General features: G+C 51.0%; 1 protein-coding gene across 1 annotated transcript; it reads right to left on the bottom strand.

Moving 5' to 3' along the window:
* Positions 1-327: 327 nt before the first annotated feature.
* On the bottom strand, positions 328-26,850 carry Phgdh (phosphoglycerate dehydrogenase). Its single transcript, XM_021632368.2, has 12 exons — positions 26,596-26,850; positions 20,073-20,224; positions 18,107-18,172; positions 15,973-16,027; positions 15,776-15,874; positions 8,351-8,483; positions 7,775-7,923; positions 6,688-6,840; positions 3,521-3,653; positions 2,504-2,634; positions 1,369-1,606; positions 328-624 (listed from the first exon to the last, which is right to left on the bottom strand). The coding sequence occupies exons 1-12, from the start codon at positions 26,731-26,733 to the stop codon at positions 470-472; spliced, it is 1,602 nt and encodes a 533-aa protein (XP_021488043.1). The 5' UTR covers positions 26,734-26,850; the 3' UTR covers positions 328-469.
* Between the last annotated feature and the right edge of the window lie 270 nt (positions 26,851-27,120).

Genomic DNA, 27,120 nt, shown 5'->3' with positions numbered 1-27,120 from the left:
CCATGGCAGCACACGGCCTGAGTGTTTAGCCAAGCCCACAAGATTGCCAGCAGAGGGTCCTCTCTTGATTCTCTGAAAGCAAAGCACCAGCCAGGGCCTGGCCTACACTGTGTCTATACTCCTTCATGTGCACGTCTAACATGAAAGAGTTCTGAAACACTCCTGAGCTCTGTTCCTCCGGATAATTTCAGAAAGGAAGAGAGGGCACTCGCAAGCTGAGGTACTTTGCAAACCCTAACCTTCCTCTATAAACTACTGGACTTCGAGACTCGGCCCTCGGGTGCCCCCTGCTGGCTTTTCTAGATAATGACCGCACAGACACCCATGTAGAGTTAGACTCTTTACTAGATGTTAGTTCAGGCAAACGGCCAGATTCTGCTCCAGGAATGGGATCTCCTCTCCCTATAGATCACAGGGAGTGTTTCTCCAGAGAAACCCTCTGAGGAGCTGGGGCCAGAAAGTCCCAGGGTCAGAAGCAGAACTGGAAGGCCTCGGATACATGCTGCTTCCACGCTTCCAGGCTGGGCAGCAGGGAGGAGAGGCCCATGGCGTGCCAGGTCTCTCCATCAGATACCTTGGAGGTTTGATAGGACAGCAACTGCACACCGGCGTCTGCCAGGAGGCCTGGGAGGAGAGGAAAGCCCTTGGTCAGCACGAGGGAAGGGACGAGAGCGGCGCGAAGTCAGGCTTCTGTGACCAAAGCTGCGTGGGGGAGGGAGGGGGCTGCTCTCCCTATTGAGGAGCTGCGATGGCAGGACAGGTGATGGTTCTCTGCTCCAGGTTCTTCTCAGCACGGCCTGAGCATCAGGTGACGTGGAGAAAGCTCTTAGAGTGAAATATCACTGGACCAATAGCAAGGGAAGGCAGGAAGAAAAGCAGAGCCCAGACCCTCCCTCTGGGCTGTGGCAAAGACAGTGAAATGAGAATCGTCCACACCGGAAGGGTCTTGGGACACATCCTCTGCTAAACCTGGACGAGACCCAGAACCCTCAGCCTCCCGGGTCCCAGAAGACTGGGGACACACCACAGAAGGGGTGCTCTGACACACTCTGCTGCAGCGAGGATGGCCACCAGGGCCTGTAGGAGCAGTCTATGAAGTAAGCTCCCAGAATACATGGGAGACGGCGACGGGAACACGGCAGACTTGTTCCATGGCAGGGCACCTCTGAGCACCTCTGCCCATACTGCTGTGACCTCAGATAGATAAAACACTTTCCCTGTCTGAGCTGTTCCTTACGCTGTAGAAACCGTTCTGCAAGGCCCTCTGTGAGGTATATACAGACATGCCCTGAGGCATAGAGAAAGCACCCCCATCTCTGCCTCAGGAGCCTGGCCAGCCCTACCCCCACCCCACAAAAACCTCCTCACCAATCATCGTGGGCAGCATTACAGGGTTGGAGGGCTGAGCCCGGAACATGAGCAGGGGCTGGCCCCTTCGGAGTGGCACCTCTGGCCTGAAGACAGCTCCATTGAGCACCTGTAACATGGGTGTGGTGCCCTGGACCAAGCCCACAGCTTGGTAGGGGGCACCTGCCAGGGACACAGTCAGGAGGCATTCCCCGCTGCCCTGCTCCCCTGGGCCCTCAGGGCTATGGGAGGTGGTGACCTGCGGAGAGAAGACGGGCACAGTTGAACTCTCCCTCTGCTCAACATACATAATCACCCATGTGTGAGGGATCTAGCCTGGCCCACTAGTTCAGTAATTCGGGGATAGGAACAAATGGGGAGAGCCTTATGCCCCTGAAGATTAGCTCCTCAGAACGGTCAATATGCCCATAAAGGGAGGACCAAAGAGCTACCTGGCTGGCCAGGGAGGGTGGGAAGTGAGAAGGAAGGCTGATGAGGACCTAGCACTGGGTAGCTGGCCAGCCTGCCCTTTCTGCTCCAGCGTCTTAGTCCATGGCTCGACAAGGGTGCAGAAAAGGAGAAAGTGGGGCAGTACTGGCAGAACTCTGTTCTTAAGGCTTCAGCCAGCTTCAGCTTCAGCTGGCTGAGATGTTCGACTGTGACCCGAAAGGAGAGTGAGAGGGGAAGCCTCGAGGGGAAGCTGAGGGTGGTAGAGAGCGGTAGGGGTTTACAAGCATCTCCCAGCTGCACTCAGATGCAGCCTGGCTCAGTGGTGAAATGGAGGGGCCTTACATTCCCCACCCACAGCATTTATGCATTTATACAGACAGTACTTTGGTGAGTATGAGCTCAATCCGAGTTGCTTTTTTCCTTTACAGATGAAAGAATTAAGGCCAGCTCACACCAGCAGGCAGGGTAGATGGCAGGAAGCCAACCCAATGAGTGAAACTGTGAACAGGTGAACAGGCTTCTAAAATGTGGGGTGGCCTGGGGCATGGTAGCACACGCCTATAATGCTAGCATCTGGGAGGTATTAGCAGAAGGATCAGGAGTTCAAGGACAGCCTGGGTCAATATGAGACTGTCTCAATAAAATAAAATAAATAAAAGGGGGGTGGTGGTGGCAGAGCAGTGCTGAGAGCAAAGAGGGTGCGCACATTGAGGCCAGCTTCTTTCACCAATAGCTTAGCATTCACCAGGTTCACATCTGCCTGCTTTGACGCTTCTCTTAGAAGGCCGACAATGACCGCTGGGCTCAGACAGGTCCCAGCATTCTTCAGAGGTGTTCCTGGGGACACAGAGAGTTAGCCTAAAAACTGTTGTCCACTAGGTACTACAGGAGGGGGCAGGAGGACATGGACACTTAGCTATTAGCTACAAGGTTCCCATTGCCCTGAGAACCCTAACAGCAGGCAGCACTGGGCATTGTAACTCCTTCAGAGCACTGAAAGCGAGCTGGGAACATACCTAGGTCCAAGCCCAGAATGCTTTAACCAATTTGAGAAACTCCCCTACAAAACCCAGACCAACTCAACTCACCATGGTGTCCTACCTGACTTCCCAGAAGATACTTGGAAAACTGTGTGTTCCCACAAGTGGCTGGTACTCAAGATACTTGCTTGCAAGTGCTCAGATAGGAGTTATTGAAGTAACCCCCTGCCCAGCCCCCTGCCATGCTTCCTCAGGGCCTGGGTACTCGGGGCATTGGATATGGCATCCCCTGGCTCTGCCTGTCCCTGGTAATGCCAATGTTTAGGATTGTCCAGCCCAATTTCACTCTCTCCCCAAGTGTCAGGTGCCAACTAGGTGATGGGGAGCCACCCAACCCCCTCTGCAGACTGGTGGCCCCACTACCTAGGTGGCCGGGTTGCACACAGCCACAGGTCAGAACCAGACACACACAGTTTGGCTGGCTGGTTCAGATTCTCTCTACAAACTCCAATGTCTTTTACATGAAACTCTGGTCTCTTCCATGGGAAACATGGCTACGCTAAAAATACTGCATAAACACGACCTGTGAAATACAGTAGAGCAGGGCCCAAGTCCCCTGAGACTGCCACTAGATAGGCAATGAGCGCTGGACACATGCAGCAGGGTGAGTCCACGCCCTTCTTCCCCCATCTCCAGGCAGTGCTCCTAGCTCGTGCTGTGCGCCTGGCCAGACCTAGGCTCACCTTGCGTCACTACCTGGATGGTTCCTTTAGGGGAGCCAGCCCAGGCATGCATCAGAGTGCCCAGCGCTTCTGCCAGACCAATCCAAGGCTTGGTGTGTGGAGAAAAGGCACTGGTCAGGGCCTGGGCGTTGACCTGCAGAAAGAGGGGAGCGGGGTGAGGTTGAAAAAAAGTAAGGGTACCCACGCTCGGATGAGCAACTGAATCAATGTTGTGTGGCCAAGAGTCGGCTGGGCACGGAGAAGCACCGCAGGTGGTAGGTGAGGGGTGCCCACCAAGCGCCAAGCAGGAAATGAATCCCAGTAGGTGAGAAGAGCTGCAGGGCCTGAGGGGACACAGAAAGCTTGGACCACGCTATATGGCCAGAGCAGCGGTAAAAAGCTTTGCCTCATTCACTGAGCAGCATTGGTGCTGGTACCCTCTGTGGGAGACTGGCTTCTTGTGTGGAGAGGTGTCTGGACAGCTTGGTACGTGGGAGCACAGACAGTGAGGAGGTGCAGTGGCACTTCTTGGGGCCGGCCATCGAATTTGCCTTCTTTTGTGTTTCCGTTTTGAGACAGGGTCTCATGCTATAGCCATCTGGCCTGGCTGAACTCCGTCCTTAGCTAACTCCCAAGTGCTAGGATTATAGGAGTGAACCACCATAGCCGGCTCATTTCATTTTCTGTTTTGATTATTTTAAGTGACTGTTCCCACCTCTCACTGAACACTATGCCCAGCCACCATGACTTATAAAGAGATTCAGGCAGTTCTGATGATCCTACGTTATACTTCAAACATCCACTTATGCCAAGTGTGCTGAGGCATGCTGGAGAACTGAGCAGCCAGAGCCAGTTGGAACGGCCCTGGACATCCCAAGTTTACAGTCAGAGCATGCGCCTTCCTTCCACTCTAATTACAGAGCTTCTTTGTTCTGAGGCAGAATTCCTTTTTGTGGCTGCAGACACTCTCGCTCCCAGTATTGACAATTTCTTTGAGGATATGTAGAAAGAATCCACCTAAGAAGGATTTAATTAGGAATCTGGGTTTCAAATCATGGAGGCCCATTCTTGTAATCTCGAGCAGTAGGTAGGAGGCTCTCCCTGAGTTCCAGGCCAGCCATAGCTAGAGTAAAACCCTGTTCTTTAAACACAAGCCAAATCCCTACCCCACTGGCAAACAAAAAGAAACTGGGTTTGATGAAAAAAATAAATAAATAAATAAATAAATAAAAGGATCTATGAGGTGAGGAAAAAACCATAGTCTTCATAGTCATCACTACAAGGGCCTTTAGCGCTGCTTTAAGAAGCCACAGCGGACAAAGGAAGGAAAAGCAGAGGACGAGGAGGTGGACTCAGTGGGCGTGTTCAGCTAAGAAACCCCCAAAGCGGGCGTCACACTTCACTTCCGTCCACTGTGCGGAGCTCACAAAGCCCAGCCTGGCGATGTGCCGGCTAACTGTAGGGCTAGGAAATAAAAGGATGCGCAGTGGTCAGGCCTGAAAAACCAACAGGAAAGACGGCAGGGTGGAGTCAGGTGGAAAACAGCCTGGTTCTACCGCTCCTCTGTGCTGTGGTCAGAGAAGGAGAGAAGACGCAGGAAACAGGGAGAGACTTCCTCCTGTATGAAACACCTCTTCCCAAAGATGATCAGCAGCTTGGGGTGGACAGTTTTGATTTGCTAACACTTACTGTGACTAAGAGATTTTACTAAGATATCTATCTGTCTTTGCACTCTGCAGAGCTTGAGTCATGAAGTCCCTGTCAGAAGAAAGTCATGGGCTCTCACCACCACCTCGTGACAGGTGGCTACCCCAAAAGGTTCCCAGGGAGAGAGAGAGTGGAAGCCTTGAAAAGGCTGAGGGGGTCAAGCTCTATCAGGTGGCCCAAGAGGAGGCGCCATTCATTAGCAGGGCATCATTGGAGGCAGCTTCCTTCAGTCTTCCATTCTCTCTCTAGTCATAGGACTCAGCTAGGACCCCATTCAAGGTCACCTGCTCAGAAGCTCACTGGCTAGTCAGATGGGCAAGAAAATGTGTTCTGGTCTCAAGGAGCCAACACAGGGTGTGTGTGTGGGGAGGGGGGGGATAAAGAGGTCAGTGTCACCTGACCACAGTGGGCTCTGCAGCCCCTCACACCACAACTGGCCCTCAAGAAGCCCCGTCATCAGCACAGACCAACCGCCACCCTGACTGTCTCAAGACAGAGAGCTGAGCGGCCTAACCAGAGAAAGGAGAGACAAGTGAAACTGTCCTCCCCACTGACCTGACCAGTGACCACCTCCAGGCTATGAGTCAGCTAGGACGGCCATGGCCCCCTCTCACACATCCAGTCTTACATGCACTGACTTAATTAATGCTCCGTATTAATTACGTGTTTAGCAGTCATTTGCATAAGCTGTGGTGAAACTTAAGTCAGCCTTCTTTGTCCTCAGAGAACTTAGAATCCAGCTTTAACAACACAATAAGCCCACAACAGCTTATTAAAATGTGGAGTGTGGCAGGCAGTGGACACCTTTGATCCCAGCACTCAGGAGGCAGAGGGATCTCTGAGTTTGTGGCAGGCCAGGGCTACATAGTGAGAACCTGCCTCAAAACACACACACACACACACACACACACACACACACACACACCATGGGTAGCAAAATATTGGGGTAGAGCTGCAAACGACCAGAAAGTGTTGGTGAAGGAGTTAGTGCACCCACCAGGAAGAGCTGTGCTTTCCTAGTTCTGTGCTCCCTACCCCCTAAAAGCCGGGGCCAGGGTGGGGTGAGGCAGACTAAGCAAGGGGGACACTGACAGGGAAGGTTCCCATAGACAGCAGGATGAGTTCTGGAGAAGGACTTGACACAGAAAATGCCTAGCGCATCTCCCATCACACTCAGACGGTGCCTCTCTCCATCACCCTAGCAACACCCCCTCATTCCCAAGGCATGTGGATGACAAAGAAGCCTTTCTCTGGTGGCCGGGCCTGAGAAGGGTCACAATCTCTGCAGCAAGGCTACAATATAACAGCTCAGAAGCAGACTCCCAGCTCCAAGGTCTTAGCTATCAAGACTGCAAGCTCCTGTCCAACTATCCCAAGTACAGGCTCCAACTCTTTGGTTCCAGGGCTGAGCCTGTCCACCCCCTAGCTGCTGTGTCTATTTTCCCGGTCTCCAGACCCCAGTCCCATGTAAAAATACTTACAACCCCTGTTAGAGATTTCCCCTTCACCATGTCCACAAACTGGACTGCGATTTCCTCCCCGCAGCGGCTCTGGGCCTCCTTGGTGCTGGCGCCCAGGTGGGGGCAGCTGATGACATTCTCGTGGTCCACTAAGGCCCGGTCCCGAGGTGGCTCCTGCAGAGAGAAGTACCTCTAAGTTGGTTGAGTCCTGGCTATACACCCTCTGCTGTGTTGCCCACTGAATTTTGAGAACCACAACCACGTGAGTCCCGACCTCCTAACAGCAGACAGTGCCAAGATCCTGATGGCAGATGCTGCTGCTGCTGCTGCTTTATCGGGAAGACGGTCCTACACGGTGGTGCTTGTGACAGAGTTGAGAAAAACAACCAGAAGCACAAACCAAGCCACTGCGCACCTCTGGCTGGGGCTATGTGAGTGCTGTGAGAGCTCAGGGAGGGAAGTGAGTTGCCACAGCCTCACAGCTAGAACCTGGGTTCAAGCCGAGGCCGGTGCTTTTTCCCCTGGGGCCACACCGAGGAACCCGGATGCAGAGATCACATATCCGAGAGGACCAACGGGCTTGGTGGACACACATACTCTGCTCTGCTTGCTGGGGCTGAGCCTTTGAACATGCTGGGAGGAGTCACTCTGGGGACACTGGGAGGATGTCGTTGTCATCCCCTGGCTTTGGACCCTCCCTGGGAAGGAGGAGGAACAGAGGAATGCTAATGGATGCTGGGAAGCCCCTATCTTTGGCCATAGGGCTGACTTAAGCTGAGTGACACCCTAACTTCCTGTTTCCATGTCTAGAACTCCAATCTTGTCAATTTGCCTCTGTCTTCCCCAAGTTATTAACGCGGCAACATCTGACCAGCATTGGGTCCTATTTAAGAGTTTGAGCCAGAATGAGTTCTATTTAGAACCTGAGTTCTGCAGAAGACAGCACGGCAGAAAGGTCTCCCTAAAGCCACAGGCGTGCTCTTGGCAGCCTAGCTTCCTCCATGCCAGAGAGTGAGCTACTCTTCCTCAGGATGCCAGTTTCTTGCCTGAGGCCTCTCCGCTCCTCACCTTTCCTCTCTGATCTGACGTCAAGGCTGCAGGCACTTACTTCCGTAAACACGTCCAGTGCGGCACCAGCGCACTGACCCGACTGCAGGGCGCGGAGCAGGGCGCCTTCATCCACAATCCCTCCTCGGGCACAGTTCACGACTCGCACGCCCTTCTTGCACTGGGCAAAGGTGCTGTCATTCAGCAAGCCTGGAAGGAGGAGGAGACGTTGCTTACCGTGATGTCTCCTGACCCCCTCACTTGGCGCAGGTCCCTCAAGCCACCTCTCCTCCCCAGAGGTCTGTTGCTGCGGCATGGCTACCTCGTTCTTACCTCCGTCTTCCTACACGCTCTCTGAGATCACTGACCCTGTACAGTATGTGGGTTAGACCCAGCAAGTTTTGTACATGAGGGTGCCTCAAGTGGGTCACATCAGAATCCCATGGCGCCTCCACAGGGGACACCAGTTGCACATGTGTAGAGTTCATTCTGACGCCTGTGCTTTTCCAGCTAGCTCACCCCTCCCCCATCCAAGGCAAGGACTTGGACAAAGTGTCACTGTGCTCAGCAGGTCCCAGGCAGGCCCCTCTCTACATCTGCTCGGTGCTGTCTGCAGCAAAGGCACTTGCGGGCCTACCTGTGGTGGAGGGCAGGAGGGGCGTGTGGACAGTGATGAAATCACAGAGAGGCCAGATCTCCTCCAGAGGCAGCTGCTGAACACCGAAGGAGGCTGCGACTTCTGGAGAAATGATGGGGTCATAGCCTACAGTCTGGTCAGTAGAGAGAGAAGGAAGTGGCATGTTTACTACGATTATTGCTATCATCAGTAACTGCACGGTTAGCAGCTGGAACCACGTTCGGCCTAACTGAATTCTCTAGTGTAGTTCTCAGGAAGGACGATACAGTGCCTGCTGTAGGCCAATGATGGGAGGCTTGCTGAACCAGGAGGGAACACAGCCAGAGCAAAAGAAAGGCTTCTTGTCACCAAGGTCTAACCCTGGAGCAGACGCAAGAGCAGCTCCTGTGTGGCAGCACAAATTGGAGCTCAGAAGTCCTGAGACAGGTGGGCTGGGGATGGAGGACAATCCCAGGAACATGATGCTCCGGGAAACAGAGGGCCCACGACTGAGAAGTGAGAGGAGACGACATTCATGGGCCAGAGAGGATCAGAAAAGAAGCCAGGGTGAGACACTAGAGCTGACATGCCCTCGGGGAGAAGAGGCCCTCCCTTTGATTTTGGTTTAGTGAGGCTTAAAATGCCCCTAGTTTTGAAATAACCTAGAGTACACAACATGCAGAGTTTGGAGTCTCAGCTCATGCTTAAGTACCAGTGACCAATGGCAGTGTTTTTTAACAGGGGCGTGTCAGCCTCATGAAACTGGCTCAGGGTCATCACCTGTCAGTGGTGAGAAATGGGGAGCAGAGGTGGGGGACAATACAGATGCTCACAGCTGATATGGCAATGCTGACAACGGCAGTACTATGCCTTACAGGTGAAATCCTCCTGCCTCAGCCTCTGATGTGCTAGGATTACAGATCTGTGCCATTAGGCCTGGCTGTAAGCCTTTCATCTACCTCATACCCGAGGGGTTAGGTACCGTTATTTCCTTGTGTTAGAGGGGAGAGACCAGGGCAGTGACTGCTCAGCAGGCACAGAGTGAAAGCTGCATACTCTGACCACAGGGCCTGCCCTGCTAGCGTCTGTCCTCTTATCTGAGGACAGAAAGATGGGATAAGAGCAGGGGGCAGGTCAGCATAGGGACAATCATGGGGGAGGGCAGCATTGTCCAACACAATGAATGACTCTTCCTGACTCTGAGCCTTGAGAGGGGGTGGAGGAGCCATGCCTACCCTCCAACCTCTTTGGAGAGAGCAAAGTGGAATGAGATGAAAACTCTGCAGACTGTATCAAGTAAAGAGCATTCAAGTCCCAAGAGTCAAGTCCTCAGTTGCATTATCCCCACAAGCAGCCAGGCAGATTCAGGAAGCAAGCATGTGGGGTTTACAGTGACAAAGACCTAACCACTCTTTGCCTCACCTACCCAGAAGGTCTTCCTAGTCCTCATTTCCAAGCTCATTTGCCTGCCATTTTGACTGTAGAGAAAGAAGCACAAAGGCCCTGATGTCCTAGGGGGAGGCATGATAGTCAGTCCATTGAGGTGGGTGTGGCCAAGAAATGTGGCTGGAGCCAGGAGTCCTTCCTCGGTTGCTGGCAGCCATTTGTCAGCCATTCGTGAGGACCCCAACACAAGAACCATCGGAGGGATGACTTCATCCAATGTAAAATTTTCAAGAAACTCCCCCCCTTACCCTTCAGGGATATGTTCATAATGGACTCACTATGAAAGGGAAAACAGGGAGGAAATGAGGCCTCATTCTTGAGCAGTTGCTACCTCTGCAGAGAGGAATGGCACCCACTCCCTTCCTGTGCTGCTGTTCCTCTACTACCTCGTATATGAATTGCCTGAATTTAGGAGGCTATACATCCTGCCTTTCAACAATACAAGCTTTGGGTGGTAGGGAAAGTAATGATTAAGTCAACACTTTGCGGCCACATTTTGCATCATTAACCTTGTTCATAAGCAAAGCCAAGGAGCGCCCTTCCCCCATCCCAGCCACCAGTGAAGGCTAGAGAAACGACACTGCTTCTTGTGGCCCTATAAAGAACACAGCACAGAGAACCAAGGGCTTGTGGGTTTGGAGGGCCTACTCAGACATTACTATTACCCTTGGATGGAGCCTGCTCATTTCTGTACAGAAGGAAATGCTCAGGGGAAGAGACAGAATCCCTGACCTCACCCTCACAATTTGTCTTTGTCCGATGGTGCCAAAGCTGACTAGAACAAAGGCCCCTTTCATCTCTAATCCAGATGTATTTGTCTTCTCCTGTGCATTGAAGAGTGGAAAAGAACACCAGAGATCACAAAGCCACGCGTGACCAAGGAGCTCAGAGTAGTCTTTTGCACCCTCAGGGACCAAGGCAGACTTCAGGGCCAACTGCCAGGCCCACTGCCCCTGCTATGCCAGCAGGTGCTAGGGTTGAGGGGAGGGGGCTGGGAAAGGAGTGAGCAGACACTGTCCGCAGAGGCCAGGGGGCACAGGCTCAGCTTCTTCCTCACAAGGAGACAGTATCTCACTCATCTGCAGGCAACTGCCAGGAATGAATCTGGCAGGGAGAAGCCCCGCTCCTGTTTTGTTTGTTTGTTTTACTAGTGGTAACGAGGGCATAAAGAAGCTGAACTGAGCTGCGGTCCTCACTATAAGAGACAGTGCTGTCGAAAGTGGACAGTATGTCAGGCCCAAACGCCACATGCCTGCCTGGTTCAATATGTCCTGAAAAGGCTCAGATGTCCTCCTGTACAGCCATTGGGGAGCATGCTGGTTGGTTTGTTTTGTTTTTGTTTTTATGAGCTGATGCCAACCTAGACATATCTAGAAAGAAGGAAGCTTTGTTGAGAAAAATCCCTCCATAAAACTGGCCTTAGGAAGACTGTGGTTTATAGAAGACAGTTCACCGAGGGCCGTGCGTGTCACCCCTAGGCAGATGGTCCTGGGTGGTTTCAGAAAGTAGCCTGAGCAGGCCAGTAAGCAGTCCTCCTCCTGTGTTGCTTCTGCACCAGTTCCTGCCTTGAGTTCCTGCTGCCAGGTTCCCGCCCTGGCTTCTCTGGATGAAGGATTACAAACTGTTAAATGAAATAAACTCTTCAAAGAGTTGCTTTTGGTGTTTTAGCAGAGCAGTAGAAAAGTAACCAAGACACAGTGTTTCCTCCACACTTTCTGCATCGCCTGGCTGGCGTTACCGGAGGCAGAGCCGGGAGGCCCATCTTCCAGCCCCAGGGCTCTGCTGGCTCTACAGAGGGTGGAGAAACAAGGCGTTCACATGACAGGGCTCTGAGGCCAAGCTGGTCTGGCCACGTCTTGCTCTTTCCTCAGAGCTGTGCTTTGAGCACTGGAACAATTTCTGGCCACAGTACTGGATCTTACACACAAACTCAACAAAAACGTTCACCTTAAAGCTGCTTAGATGAAGGCTGAATGCCCACCCCCAACTCTCTCCAAGCTCCCTCTTTCCTCACTTCTGCCTATATATCCCATAGCTCCTTTCCTGAACTGTAGGACGTATGAAGGTCACTGTTCCAGGGCAGCGAAAAATTCTGGGTGCCAGGGTAACGAGATGGTTTGGTGGCTAAGGGTGCTTCTTCGCCACCATGGCAGACCACCTGAGTTTGATCCCCAGCATACATGTGGTGGAGGGACAGAACCAACTCCCATAGGTTGCCCTCTAACTTAAACACACGCCATGACACAGGCATGCTCACATGCACACACAATTTTAAAAAAAAATGTAAAAAGTTTGAAATAAAATAGCAATAAAGTTGAGTCAACATAAATAAATAATTAGTTAGCATACATATATATCAGGTTTAGTCAGCTAACAACATCTGTTATTTAGCAACAGGTAAACAGGTATTTAGTTCCAGGTAACAACAAAGCGTAAGGCCTATGGCTCAGGTCACTAGCAGGCTGCACACTGATCAGCAGGTGCCACCTCCTTTGTCCTTGAGCGTGTCCCTCTTTAATGCTGCTAAAGTCATATTGCCTTTCTACCGGACACAACACTATTAGCCACTATTTGTTTGCAAAGGGGTTTTTTTTATTGTTGTTGTTTTAAAAGTCAAATTTCTCTAGTTGCTTTTTGCACCCTCCACACAGACACCAAAATATATTCTCACTAAACTTCTTCCTGGTGGGATGCCCAGCCATTCCATGTCTTCTAGGACTTAATTTTGTGTTCTTGAGGCAGGCTCTCAGTAGGCAGCCCAGGCTACCCTTGAATTCTTGATCCTTCCTGGGTTTCCCAAATGACAAACATTCTCCACCACACCTGGCCTAATTCTAACTACCTCTCCTTGTTTTCTGGCATCTTCAAACGATGCGTGGTCCGTCCGGGAGAGTGATGAGGATGGTGGATAAGGCAGAGCTCTGAGCCATCATGAGCCACTTTCCTCCAGCCTGACAGGGTCCCTCTTTGAACCTTACCCCAATCCCTCTAACAGTGCTGGATGCACTTTATCCCCCATGGAAATTATGGAAGAGACCTTTGCTGAACTCTCAAAGTCCATCACTGGTAGGACAGCCAATAAAAACCAGTAATCCATACCACAGCATTCCACACGCAAGTTTAAAAACATAGCGGGTCCATTTATAGTCTCACTTCAACACCATATGCGACATTATGTTCTACACAGGCCCACAATCTTCTCTGCAGTCTCGGTATTACAAGCCAAGGCAAAAGCTCAAGCCTACCGTGGGCAGTTCAGCCAGGACCTGTCTCAAGACAAAACGATGATGTATTTTGGTGGTATAACAACTTGTGTGAGGCTATGGTTTCAAGGTCCAGTACCCCTAAAACAAATTAAGGGACAAAACTCCCACATTTAAAAACAGTGTAGGTTGCAGGACATGGTGGCACATGCCTATAACACGCCTGTAATCCCAGCACTCTGCAAGGCAGAAGAAGCAGGCAGTTCTCTGTGAGCTCAAGGCCAGACTGGTCTACAAAGCCAAGGCTACACAGAGAAACCCTGTCCCAATGAATAAATAAATAATGACAGCAAAGCCGTCAGGTAAAGAGATGTTTACAAATCTCCATGCTCTACCAGTTTAATGAGTTTGAAAATGAACTTACTAAGAACTAATCACAGGGCTAGGGATAGCTCTGCAGGCTCAGGCACCCTCTACCAAGGTGGGCGACCTGAGTTTGGATCCTTGGAACCCATGTGGTAGAAGGAGAGAGCCAAGTCTCACAATCTGTCTGACCTCCACAAGTGTGCATTCTTGTGCACACATGTGTGCACACACACACACACACCATAAAAATGTAAAATAAATCTCTTAGTGTGATCATTGTTTCCTGTCCTAGATAGAACGAGTTATCCTAGATAGAACAACTCTGTGGCTTCGAGGACACTGACAGGTGCTTGGATGGTGCAGAATCTCTATCCCAGGTTGATAGTCACTAAAGCCCAGGAACATTGCAGGTGGCCAGCTGAGCAATAGAACGCTGAAGGGCTGGGGTTTCGGGCATTATAAGCCATGTTTGTAGGGGTTGACAAAAATGTTTCAAAATTGAGACAAGCAGAAGTGACCAAAAAAAAAAAAAAAAAAAAAAAAGCCTCAAGTAGCCAGTTCTGGTGGCACACGCCTTTAATCCTAGCACTTGGGAGGCAGAGGCAGGTGGATCTTTGTGAGTTTGAGGCCAGCCTGGCCTATAGACTGAGTCCAGGACAGCCAAGGCTACACAGAGAAACCCTGTCTCAAACAACAACAAGGCCTCAATAAAGCCAACCCTACCCTCAAAGCCCTGGTAGTAATTAAAACATGGCGAGGTATGGCAGCGAATGGCTATAATACCAGGACCCGGGAGGATTTTAAGTTTGAGCCTAGCCTAAGCTACACTGTTAGACTCTATCTTAATTATATGCAAGCATGTTGTGTGTGGTGCACTCAAGGCCACAGGCCAACAACGAGCGTGAGCTAGACATCTCTCCAGGACAAACACATGTCTGAGAAGTATCCTTCAGTTGACACTGATGCTCAGGGCCCCACATGAGCCACATCTTGGGGGGTGGGGGGGAAGCAGCTGCAGTACCAGTTGGCTGCGGAGGCTTCCCTCTAACCACAGGGCTCTAGAAGGGTCTGAGTGCTGAAGCCACAAGGACAATGGGAATCACAGGGTGATGTAGAGCCTGTGTGTACATCAATGAAATGCTCAGCTCAGCTGGTTCTATGTGCATGGAACTGCTTAAACATGGATCTTAGCTTTCAGCTAAGAATTATTCATGGGATAAGCCTTGACCTTGGTTCTCCCAGACGAGGAGGGAGGAAACCGTGTTTTAGTAATTCATAGTATCCCTTTCTCCCTCCACCCGCTGGGGGCCATGCTGAGGTTTGCTTTCATCATTGATGGATTCTGCTGGGCCAGGCCCATTCTCTCCTGGGGGGAGGGGGCTAAAATACCTGAGATTTTAGAGAGATGTGAGATTTAAATGAATGTGCTAAAGAGTGGTGTTTCAGGATGGGATGCCGACTTGGACCTGGGGTCTGGGTCACTTCAGCAACTCCTTAGATCGGTTCTCATAATCTCTGGGTGTCACCCTGAACCTTAACTTCCATTCTAGTGCTAATAAGATGGGAGGGGTGGTGACAGCCAGAGAGACTCTCCATAATAGCTCTTTGTAAGCTTTCCCAGACCTGGAATGATCTGATTACAGTCAAAACAGTTTTCTTAATATTAGCCACAGCCTTCTGGCTACTGTGTGACCATAATCCCTGTAATTCCCTCAACAATCACATTAAACATGGAATGTCCGCTTGCATTCATTGAGCTGCTTTCAGCTACCAGAGCAGCCAGTCTCCAGCCAGCCAGGACTCACCTGGCTCCCAGAGTTGGAAAAGATGGGGTCAAAGTGACTTTTGAGACACATATGGCACTATCTGGTAATTTCTCATATCAGGACACGCAGACAAGAACATACTCTAAAGAAAGGATCTTGCTCTGTAACCCAAGCTGGCTTTGAACTCATGAGCCACTTGGCAAAGTCTCCAAAATGCTGAGATTCTGGCCATGTGACCCATCCACCTGTCAGCACCTTTAATCTTCGATGGAAAGTTAGGGAAAGAGGGAGGACAGAAAAACAATTGCCTCAGCATTTCCTGGCCGTAGAGCTGTTTGCTTTCTAAATTATCAGAGAGAGGAGACACAGAAAAACCAAAAGGTCCTTGTAGCATGACAAAACGAAGCACATTTGCTGGCCCACTGAGACTCAGGGCTACTGATACCCAAGAGTTGAGGGACCTGCAGGGAGTATTTTCATCTTCTGAGTTCAAATGTCTTCAGTAGAGAGATCAGAGTTCCCTTGCTCCCTGACTTCACTGCTTATTTAATAAGAGGCTCTAGGGATCCCAGAGTGACAAAGCCTTCATCTTCTCCCATGCCTAGCCATCTCTTCCAATACTGCCTCAGAAAGGACCATGCCTAAGAAGTCTGGACACCTCTTACCTTCATTCCAAAGGACTGCATCCGAGTGGCCACCTCTCTTCCAATTCTGCCCAGGCCAAGAATTCCCAGTGTCTTTCCATTCAGCTCTGTCCCCATGAACTGCAACCAGACAGGCAAAAGGCAAAGATGCCGGAATCAGGACCAAGAGTGGGGCTTGGCCACGGAGCCCACATGGGTGGGTCTAGGCAACAGCTCACCTTCTTCCGGTCCCATTTGCCATCTTTCATCGAAGCTGTCGCCTGGGGAATCTGCCTGCAAGAACACGGCAGATTCGGTGGGTCACTCTACAGCAGCCCAGGAAGAAGGTTCAAGGACAGCCCAGCACAGCAACCATCTATCATGGTCACTCTCCTGGGAACCACACTCAACATGGGCTTGGGGGCTCAGGTTCATGGCCACTGTGAGGAAGAAGAGGCTGAGACAGTAAGAGCATTGGCAGGTCTTGATTTGGGAACCACAGGACACCTTTCTATACAGGGGCCTGGGGGAAACATACAATGTATCCCCACCACAGAGGTACCAAGGAGAATGATTGGGTTTGTTTTCTCCTGTAAACGCTGGCCAGTCTTCCAGGATTTACAGGGACAAATGCTCCAACCTCAGAAACTGTTTCCTTCTGCATCCAGGCCACTCTTAATGACTTCTCTTGTTATCAAGGGGCAGCTGACTGACCTTGCTTCTCACACCTCAAGAGAGCTAAGCTAATCTGAGCATGTGGGTACCACAGCCCAGGTCTGCCCTTCCACTCTGCCTTGAATGAAACTAACACTTCCAACACGTCCACCACCGGCTTGCCTACTTCCTGCCCACACTCCATAGACTATCCCCCTCTACTGGCTCTGTGTAGGTCTGACATGTAGTTGTCACTTTTTGTGTGGTTTTGTTTTCTGGATCAAACCGATAAGGTGGCAGTTAGGACAAAGTTAGAACTTAAGGGTATGACGTAGACTGTGGGTCACGGCCCCAAGACCGCCTCTGGGAATAATAATTTGAGAGAGCGTGAGCAAGGGATGCTGGGAGAGGGCAGCCTTCTTTAAATTAACTTTTTTTCACCCTCGGGGGTGGGGGGGAGAATCAGAAAATCTGTACTGAGGGACACTTCTTATTCTAACAGACAAACCTATCACCGAATTTAAAAGCATAAGTAACTAAGGCTTGTATAGTCAGTCCTCCCAGGACAGGTGCAGCCCAGGCATCCTGGGAAACCAAGGGGAACCTTCTAGCTGAGCCTCTTCTGCTGCCTGCGCTGTGCTCCCTCCCCTTTTGTCCCCCAACTGACCGGTGGAATGTTTGCACAGCCAGGTAGGAATCTTGCAAGAGAAGTCAGAGCAAAGGTCAACTCCCCCAGCAGGAGGGAAAAGATAGGAAAGAGGTAACATTTTAATCACAGCAGGTTTCAGGGCTCAGGAAAGAGCGCTACCTGCCTGGATGTCAAAAAGGACTCAGAACAGCTTCAGGCCCCGGTTTACTAGAAAGCCTGTATCACATGGGAAATGTCTATGAAGAGGGTCGTGTCTGCCCTGCTATTAGGACGCATTCATATTATGTATTTCCTGCTCCATCCACTTGGTCACCAGACTGTCCCCCCAGGAGGCCCACACATCCCAGAACCCTGCCAGAATAGCTCCCTCAGATAGGAATCCACAGGTAGGCACATGGATGATGAGCAAATGCTTATTCCAAGCAGTACAATATAGGCCTAGAACAGTGGTTGTCAACCTTCCTAATACTGAGTTCCTCGTATTGAGGTGACCTCCAACTACAAAACTATTTTTTGTTGTTACTTCACAACTATAATTTTTCTACCGTTTTGAATCGCAATATAAATATTTCTGGAGAAAGAGGTTCGCCAAAGGGTCCCTACCCACAGTTGAGAACCACTGGCCTAGAAAGACAGTGCCAGGGCCCAGCTAGCCAAACCAGAATCTCTTGAATGAATGAATTCAGAAGGGTTAAAACCGAAAAACTCAATGCTTAGCAAGTTAACAGAGGTACCTGGACACACTGGGTATTTGAGGCTGCGGGGTGCGAAGGGCATCCCCAGAGGTTTAGGGACCAGAGGGCACAGTACCAAGCGTGTATGAGGAGAGGTAGTGAGCAGGAAGAAGGGGAAGAAGGCGGAGTGTATATTCTGTGAACTTGGTGTTACCGTCCATCTGACCGTGAATACTTCCACGCCACCTGGGAAGCTACAGGGCATCGGCACGCTCAGCATTCTGCAGGATTCCAGACTGAGACAGCCGTACCTCTCTTCCAGGTCTGTCTGCTTACAAAGTGGCAGTCACTGACCCACAGAATGCAGCTGGATCTTCTAACAAGCCAGGGACTTACCTGGCCAGGCACATGATCATCCCACAGGTGAGCTCCGCAGCACTGAGGCTATTTCCGTTGGGGGTGCTGAAGACCCAAAAGAAGAGAGGTCAGCGGGCCCAGACAAACCCAGGATTCTCCACTTCCAGTGCCAAGCTCCCATTCTGGCTTCTCTGACATTCTGCTGCCCTATGAGCCAGGCTACGCTGGCTTCTTGTTCCCAGGAAGAGGCCCTCTGTCAGCCAAGCACCTCATGTGATGGAAAGATGGACGGGTGGCCCAGTCCTCTTTCATTTCAGGGTCCACCCATCTTCCCTCTCCTCTGATCCTTCTGCAGCTGGAGGGTCTGAGCAAAGTCTGTGACATTCAGGTCAGCCCGCTGTTGGGTAACCATTGCAGGATATTAGATCCCATTCTGATCCTAACCCGAGATTATGAACTGTGAAAACCTGTCTTTGGTTTAGTGTGGCTCAGCCCTGGAACGCACCTTTAATCCAAGAACTGTTCATTGTAAACAGGTGATTATGGTGTGGTTTGGCCCTAACGCACACCTTCAATCCTAGAGCTTTCTGTACACAGGATTTAATGAAGTTAACTGTAGGTCAAGAGGCAGAGCAAGAAACCAGCTGACAGGGATTAACAGAAAGAAGGGACCTTGAGTTGAAGGGTGTTTAAAACAGCATGGAGAAAAAAAGAAGGAATTCTTTGCTCTTTAGCTTTTAGAACTTTAGCTCCTTGGCCTTCAGCTCTTTAGTGCTGAGCTTTTTCCACCTGGGCTGTCTAGCTGGGTGAGTTAGCATAGCCTTTTCCTCCTGGGCAGTCAGGTGAGCTAGCAAGTTTTTAGCTTTGGGCTTTTGGCCTTTTCCCTTCTAGTAAGGAAGGTCAGCTGGATGCTTTCTCTGCCTCTGAGCTGCCTCTCTGAGGTTTTCACCCCAGCATCTGGCTCCTGTGTCTTCATTGGTAAATAGAACAGTTGGGATTTTCCCTTTTTGTAACAGATAATCCTAATGAAGACACATCAGCTGGCTTGTAATAGGAATGAAGCTCATGTTTTTATCTATACCTATTTGGTTTCTCCTTGTTTAACAAATTCGGAACGAAGAGAGAGCCCATTCCTCAAAACAATAGGAACAACACATAAAACAACAACAAAAAAGATGCAGGAGAATTCTGGCCCGCCTCATCTTCTGGAAAGGAGAATAATGTAGACAACTCCAAAACCTAACACACATTTAAAGCTTCTGCTCCCTCTACGTGGTGCGTTCATCTGTATAAACGAGGGTCACAAAGAGTTATGAGATTCTGTGAGAAGAAAAGGACTGTGAGAAACTGTCCTAGCGCAAGACAACAGCGCTCCTAGCTCTTCTCTAAGCAAGCTGCTAGGGTGTGGGCACTGGTGGGGCTACTCTGTGTCAGGACCACAGAGTAGGTAGGGTGGGTTATCCTTTAACCTTTCCACCATCAGGTATTGACCTCTGTCAGCCATTCTGTCGATTAACCCCTACCCTCGGGGCTGGGGGTGGGGGGAGGCTTGGCGGGACTGGAGTCAGCAAAGTGGAGCCGGAAAGGCTATACTACCCAGGTGCCTAACGCATGACAAGGCTGGCCATGATCTACAAACACAGCGCTAACAGGGACCCTCTCCTCTGGGGCCCAGAGTGCTAGAAGAGAGGAACTGGGATCTACACTTCACACTTGTGTGGGGAAATGAAGGAAGAGACAAGATGGGAGGTAACTCTACCAAGAAGGCAGTACATGTATCTTTACAGGGTGCAGCACCACTGAGCTAGTGGAAACAGGCATGAGCCAGACTAAAGCAGGAAACCAGGGAGACCTCACCTACACTGATTCCCACACTCAGCTGCAGACAGCCTCGGACCCGGGGCCTAGCTCGGACAGTGCTCTGAAAGGCCTTCCACCCAGCTCTCATCCAAGCATTCCATTCCCTCTTCCGTGTCCACACCCACCCTCAGCTACCACGACTTACTTCATGACCAGGATGCCCTTCCTCGTGGCAGCTTCCAGATCCACATTGTCCACGCCTGTACCAGCCCTGCCCACCACCTGGAGCTTCTCCGCTGCGTTGATGACATCAGCAGTGACCTTAGTAGCTGACCGGACGATAAGGCCTTCGCAGTCCTGGGCAGAGGAAGAAAATACCTGGGTTTATACAGCGCTTCTGTAATATACCCGAGGCCTCTGGTGTACTCCTAGTGAGCAAGAATGCCCACTTACGGCCATCTCTGGCTTTTTTGCACACTGCAGGGAAATGTGGACTAGAACCTGCACTGATTTTACTTGGAGTTGAGACAAGTTACAAGATACAAATGCCTTGCCAGCACACTCCAGCTACAGCATCAGCCTGCTGGCTCTAAGCATCTGACTCATCTTCCTCTAGATGGTACCCCAATAAGTACCTGTAGACAAGGAATAACCCATCGTGACTGCACCCTCAGCGTGACCAGAGATAGGTCCAGAGATAGGTCAGCTCTGCATGCACTAACACTCCTGTATGCTGCCTTGCCCCACAGTGAATTCCAAAGAGAGAAAGAACAGCAACATCTTAGAGTTGGCCTGGGTTCAACTCTAAGCTGCACTGCTCAGCAGAGAGGAGTGTGGGTTCTAGCCTCAGGTGAGATGGGAAGAAGACAGGCAGGTAGAGCACCATCCACAGCACTTCCTCCCCTGGACACCCAGCTGCCCAGGAGCAGAGGTGGAATGCAGTTCCGTGGGCCAGGCACACGGAAGGGAGCCTGTAAATGCTGGCTGGTTGAATGAGTAAGCAGAAGGAATGGAAGGCATGTCTGCAAAAAGGAAAATGGTTCCCGAGACAAGAACCTGCAGGAAGGGGAGAGCCGAGAGCCTAAGTCTGTGGCTGTTCCTCAGAGGTTCACACTAAACATTCATGAGAAAATTTAGACCATGAATTCAACACGACTGCTACACTTGGGCAGGTGAACTGCTCCCCTTCCCCCACGATTCAGAATCGTGCCCTATGTACTATTTTTTCCCCAGTAAGGACATTCTTTGCCCAAACAGAATGGGAATCTGTAAGAGAGGTAGCAGGTGAACAAGTCTGCACTCTGTCCTGTGTGGATGACCTCAGGCCAGCACAGTATGTTATAAAGGCACTAAGCAACTGGTTATAGGGGCCCGAGGGAGGAAGATCATGAATAAAGGCACTAAGCAACTGGTTATAGGGGCGCGAGGGAGGAAGATCATGAGTTCTAATTAATGTAGAAGATCATGCTCCCAATTAATTTGTAAATAAAAATCGATCAAACAAACAACATAATATCAATTTTTTTTTTTTTTAAAGCACCAAGAATAAAAAAAGCATCCTGCCCCAGAGGCCAAAGTTCAGGCAGGTCACATTATCACCTCATTCCTTATCCCTAATCTCCACAGGTAAGGTTAAGAGGCTCCTTGCACTGTTTCCCCATTGAAGCTCTCAGCGGGGTCCCAAGAAGACCTTTCACCTCTCCCAAGTCGTGGATTCTGAAGGACAGAGAAAGGCCCCCCGGAGTGAGGCCCATGCTGCATTTCTTGTGCACAAGCCTGGAAGGGAGGAGCAAGAGCCATTTTCTTTCTGCTGGGGAAAGAGAAGTGAAGGAAGCTTGGTGCTGCTCAGAGGTTTGGGCTTGGAGGAGGGGTGGCTTAAATGCTGGAAAGGACTGACGCACAAGAGCAGCTGCAGAATCAACCCAGAGAGAGTTCAAGGCTAGTCCAGGCAGCAAGACACCCTACCTTAAAAGAAAAAAGAAAGAGTCCAGCTATGGTGGTGCACGCCTTTGATCCCAGCACTCGAGAGGGAGACAGAAGCAGGCAGATGGATCTGTGTGAGTTCCTGAGGACAGCCTGCTCTACAGAGTGATTCCTGGACAGCCAGGGCTACATAGAGAAACCCTGTTGACAAAACAAACAAAAAACAAAACCAAGACTGGTTCTAGGATTACTTCTCCCTTACTGAGGCTGTTCCTGCGGGCAGATTCCAAGAAATGTTCACACATATTCCAAGCTCATTTTGCAAATGGGAAACCCATACCCACCCGCGTGCTCCCCTAACAAGCCAGTCAGCTCTGCACATCACCCCACCTCAGGCACCAGCTCTTTTCGTTCTTCTTCCGGCTGGGTCACTGGTAGGTATGATGACCAAGAAGCCATCCAGACCCTACAGTTCAGGCTGCCAACAGTTGTCCTAGTGGTACAGCTAACAGCAGCTTGCACCAAGAGGTGAACTAAAGACATTTAAAATAAAAGCACTAGAGAAAAGTGTATATCGGGTCTTCTTAAGATATTAGAATGACAAAGATTTTTTTTTTTTTAATAAGAAAGACACATGTCCCAGAAACTGTAAGAAAATGTCTATAGTCTACATTTAAATCTCTACATGAAAATAAAGGTCTTAAGAAAAGAATAAAAGGTCTTAATACGGGAAGAAAATCCCATACAGCACCCAAAAGGACCACTTGTCTTCAAAGAAAAAGAACTCAATAAAGCATGCATGAAGTCTAGGTCAGCAATGCACAGAAATGCGCAGAGACCATTGACATTCGAGTGTAGAGTGCAGCAGCCTGGATGCGGGGGCTCACTATCAAAAGTCCTGCATGTGATAGCCTGACGATCGCTGCAAAGTTGAGACCAGCTACAGTGTGAGTTCCTGACTCTAAAAGAAAAAAAAAACAAGGGTTGGTGAGATGGCTCAGCTGGGAAAAAAAAAAAAAAAAGCTTCTTGCACAATCCTGGGATCCTGCACCCAGGATCCCTTGGTGGAAGGAAAACACCTGACATCTGAATGCTGTCCCCTCCCTCTGCACGCCCAGTCTCTCACACACAGGGACACAAGGAAAGGGAGACCCATTATCTCTTCTCTGATCCAAAGCCCAGGCCCTGCTCTGTTCCAGGTAACTTGCCCAATCATTCCTCTGAAGCCCAAGGTTGCCCAGGATTGAGAGACTCCCCCCACAGGAAACAGCAGCTGCAGAGGGTGCAGGGACCAACTGCCTGATTTCCCTGACAGCCCGCAAGCGATACTACAGCGCTGCTTTCTCTCTGGCTGGGTCTGCTCTATGGGGCCATCACCGTGGAACTGTACTTTCCACCCATCAGCCCCAGCCAGCTTTTTGGCTCTGACGAACCTTTAGTTTCTCCAGTAAGACTGGCACAGACATGCATCCAAAGCTGGTATGTCCCAAGGGCCCAGAACTTACATTAAAGCCAACACTGGTTTGCTAGCTTCCAATGGCATCACCCACAAGCCATTTCCTCAGCTTGTAAGTTCTTAGTACAAACTCAGAGAAGCTACCAGCCAACCCACCCTGTACTGAACTCTCAGGCCCCTGCACTTCCTAAACACCATCTGTCTCTTTGTAGGGCCATAGCTAATCCCTCAAACACTCTTCTACGGTGCTCCTTCCCTCCTCTTCTTACACAGGTCACTGAACAACCCAAAGGTTCACACCTAACAAAACTCCCAGTGTACTGCTGGGATTAGAACCATCTCTTTGAGGCATGACACATACCTGTAATCCCAGGCCTCTATCCTAGGACTCCCAACACTAGGAAAGAGGCAGAGTTTAAGTTCAGAGCTCTCAAAATCGAATCCTCCAACCCCCCACCCCAGTGCTCGCCCCTTCCTTTCCCGCACTCACCAAGTGGGAATGCAAGGTACCTTGATACAAGCACCTCCACGGCTCTTTGCCTGCGATTTCATCTGGAGTGCACACTTTCCACATTTGCCTACGGATTTTGCCATCCCCTCTCCTTAGGCTTGAGAGCTAGGAAACACCGGGCCATTGATCTGCTTGATTTATGGCCGTTCCAGACAAACCATGCTAACTCAGCGGAAACCTATCCCCACTCCTGTTCAAGTTCACACATGCTTCTTTGCCCAAGAGGACAGGCCTGGCCTTGTGGGTAATTCTATTATTGCTACCACTTAGTGCAAAGGATACACGACTGAAGCTCTCCAGGGGATTCCCTTGTTGTAGGGGCTGTAGGTATGTGCCCTGGCTGGCCTGGAACTCAGAGATCCTCCAATTCGGAGTGCTGGGATTAAAGGCGTGAGGCAACACCCTCTGCCTTTCTTTTTTTTTTTAAGATGGTCTTGCAATGTGGCAATCTTGATGTTCCAGCTTCCCCAAGTGGTAGGGATCATACAGGCATGCTTCGTCACAACCAGAGCACACTGTGTTTCTCTGAATCTCAACAATAAAAATCCATTTGTGAAGGACCTAGCTGTGTGCAAGGGTGGCACACACAAATAATAATGGCAATGATAATGAAAGAAAAAGAAGACAACCTCTCATCTGTGTCTTTGTGCTCATATACATTGCCCTCACATACATCCACTCCAGCAAACTGAAACCAAACAGATGAAATAAGACACCACCAGCACGGCTGTGTCTCTGCTGTTCGCTATAATGCCAATGGTGACTTATGAAACTCAGTGGCCCAGTGTGCTGGGACTTAATGACTGGTAGTCTATCACCAGGGGAGAGAATGAATGCTAACATCTCTTTCTTGGGCCTAAAGCAAACAGCCTGCCCAGAATATGAAGCAGCAGAGAGGCCAGTTCCCGCAAGGAAGCCAACCCTTGCTTCTTACTGCAAAGATTAAAGCGGGGAGAGGGGAGAGGGTGGAGGACACTAGCAGATCACTCTCAGAAGGAGATAAAAAATGAGGTGGGAGGGTGGGAATAAGGTTATCTAAGATTAGTTAATTGTCATTCTGAACTGGTATTTTGCCAAGGCAGACTGAAGAACTCTCCAAGAGACCAGCCAGTCTGGGCGGTGGCACCCACCTCCGTTTTTCTGCCAAGTGTCTCCATTGCTTGAAAGCATCCTGCATTTTTAGCACCAGGCTCCCCTCCCTTCCCGCCCCACCTACTCCTCACACTCCCTATTCCGGCCCCTTCCGGCCCCTTTATTGGACATAGCAGTTCTCGCTGGCCCTGGAAAGCAGCAAAGCTCTCCAGCTTTAGCCCCTGGGGCTCTGAAAGCCATTTCTCAGCCTCCCAGGTCACTCTAAGAGTTATATCCTGAGCCCCAACCATAAAGACCACCACAACAATCCCTTCTCTGTACTTTCCATTCCAGCAGGCTGTTTGTTGGCTCAGAACTGTTACCTGACCAGCTGTCTCAGTGAGCTGTCTCAGTGATGGGCCCTGCTCCAAGTAACCTACAATTTTTCTCTTTTCTTCCTTTTCTTCCTTTGCTTTCCAGATAGGGTCTCATTCTCTAGCCCAGGCTAGCCTCGAACTCACCCTTAGCGCTAGGCATGAGCCAGCCTTTTCCAGACACATTTTCTGTGCATAGCTTTGGCTGTCTTGGAACCTGCTTTGTAGACCAGGCTGGTCTCGAACTCACGGAGATACACCTGCCTTTGCCTCCTGAGCGCTTGGATTTAAAGGCATGCGCCGCCACCACCTGACTCCTAAAAGCTTCTCAAAGACAGGGTCTAGAAAAAGTGCGAATAAGGGCTGCTGAGCACGCGGATATCAGCTCCATAGAGGAAGGTGTTGGGGGCGGGGCGGGGACTTGGATGAAAAAGACAAGCGAGCTCAGTTTCCAGAGCCAAGCCCCATTGGTCTCTGCGGTTTAAGGCCTCTCAGGCTGCGCAACAGGAGCTGTACGTTCGCTCTGGCTGCAGGCCCTCGGCCGAGCACGTGGAACCTGGGGGTGGGGCAGGACAGCTGAGACAGCGACAGCAGACCTGGAGGGATCCTACCGGCAGGAAGGGCAGGAACTGGAGAGAAGCGCTCGAAAAGGAGAAACCCCCTAAACCGGAGCAAAGTCGCCCAGTTTAGCAAAACCTTTTCAATTAAGAGCAGGGCTTGTAAGTTTTCTAACCACCAGAGGTCGGCTCCGAACACTTGGTAGAAGTAAGCTTTCCGCATCTGATGTAGTGAAGTCGGTCCCGCACGGTGACGAGCCCCACGGTAGAGGCCAACGGCCGCGTGGGCGGCGCGGGGCTCTGGCTGCACGCCCCCCGGCCCGCCCCGAATCCCACGAACCGTCCCCGGAGGCCCAGCGCCCAAGAAAGCGCGCCAAGGTCTTGCATCAGACAAAAGGCGGTGCGAGATCGCTGCCACAGATGCCAAGGGACCGAGCCTCCTGCCCCCACACCAGCGGCTACTAGCACAGGGTGGGGATGGGTCCCCCGCGCACGTGTCTCTGCGTGCAGCACCCCGGGCCGGGAGCCCCCAGCCTGGGCCGCCGGGCGCGAAAGCTCCGGAGAGGTTCTGGCATCCCGCAGTACCAGATGGGGCCGCCGCACTTTGCAGCGCCGGCAAGGAACACGCGGTGGCAAACAGCACGCAAAGTTTGCATCCCGGAGCTCCGGGCCGTGCGTTCCTCTCCGCCTTTCCACCCTCCCCCTGATGGTCCCCAATCTCGGTGGGGCCCCGGGACCAAGTGATAAGCCAGGGAGGGCAGTCCTGGCAGCCTTGAAGTCGGCCGGTTTGGCCACAGGGATGCCCAGTGACTCTGCTCGTCTCCGGGTCGCCTTACCTGCAGCTCGGCGATCAGCTCCTCCTTACTCAAGTTCTGCTTCTCCACCACCTGCAGCCCTCCATCTTGCAGGATCTTCCGGCAGCAGGGGTCCAGGCTGTCACTGATGAGCACTTTGCGCAGGTTCGCGAAGGCCATCGCGGGAGCGGGCCTCAGAGTCGAATCCGTTGCTCCGGGTGGGCAGGAAGCCGCGGGAAGGGCTGACTCCGCTCACTGCGCAGGGTTCTTGATCTCCCTTTATCCTCCCCCCTCGCGCCCATGGTCTCCTTCCGATTGGTCAGAAACACTTAAACTCTGCAGACTCCGCCTCCCAGAGCAGAGCCGCCCACACTTTTTTTTTTTTCCTGCCTTGACGGATTTATCTAGCAGCGAAGCTCTTACCTACACCTGGTGAGCTTTAATACGCACGGTTTACACTGACTAGCTGATTCATGTCTGAAATAAACGGAGAAGGACGGGCTCTCCGCGAGAGAACTAAATCTCATTGTGACTTCTTTCCTCTTAAGGACCGGTTTGTTGGGCTGG

The sequence above is a fragment of the Meriones unguiculatus genome, chromosome 10 (assembly GCF_030254825.1).
Source record: "Meriones unguiculatus strain TT.TT164.6M chromosome 10, Bangor_MerUng_6.1, whole genome shotgun sequence".
Taxonomy (NCBI): domain Eukaryota; kingdom Metazoa; phylum Chordata; class Mammalia; order Rodentia; family Muridae; genus Meriones; species Meriones unguiculatus.
The sequence above is the reverse complement of the archived record's forward strand: the minus strand, read 5'-3'. Positions and strand labels throughout refer to the sequence as shown.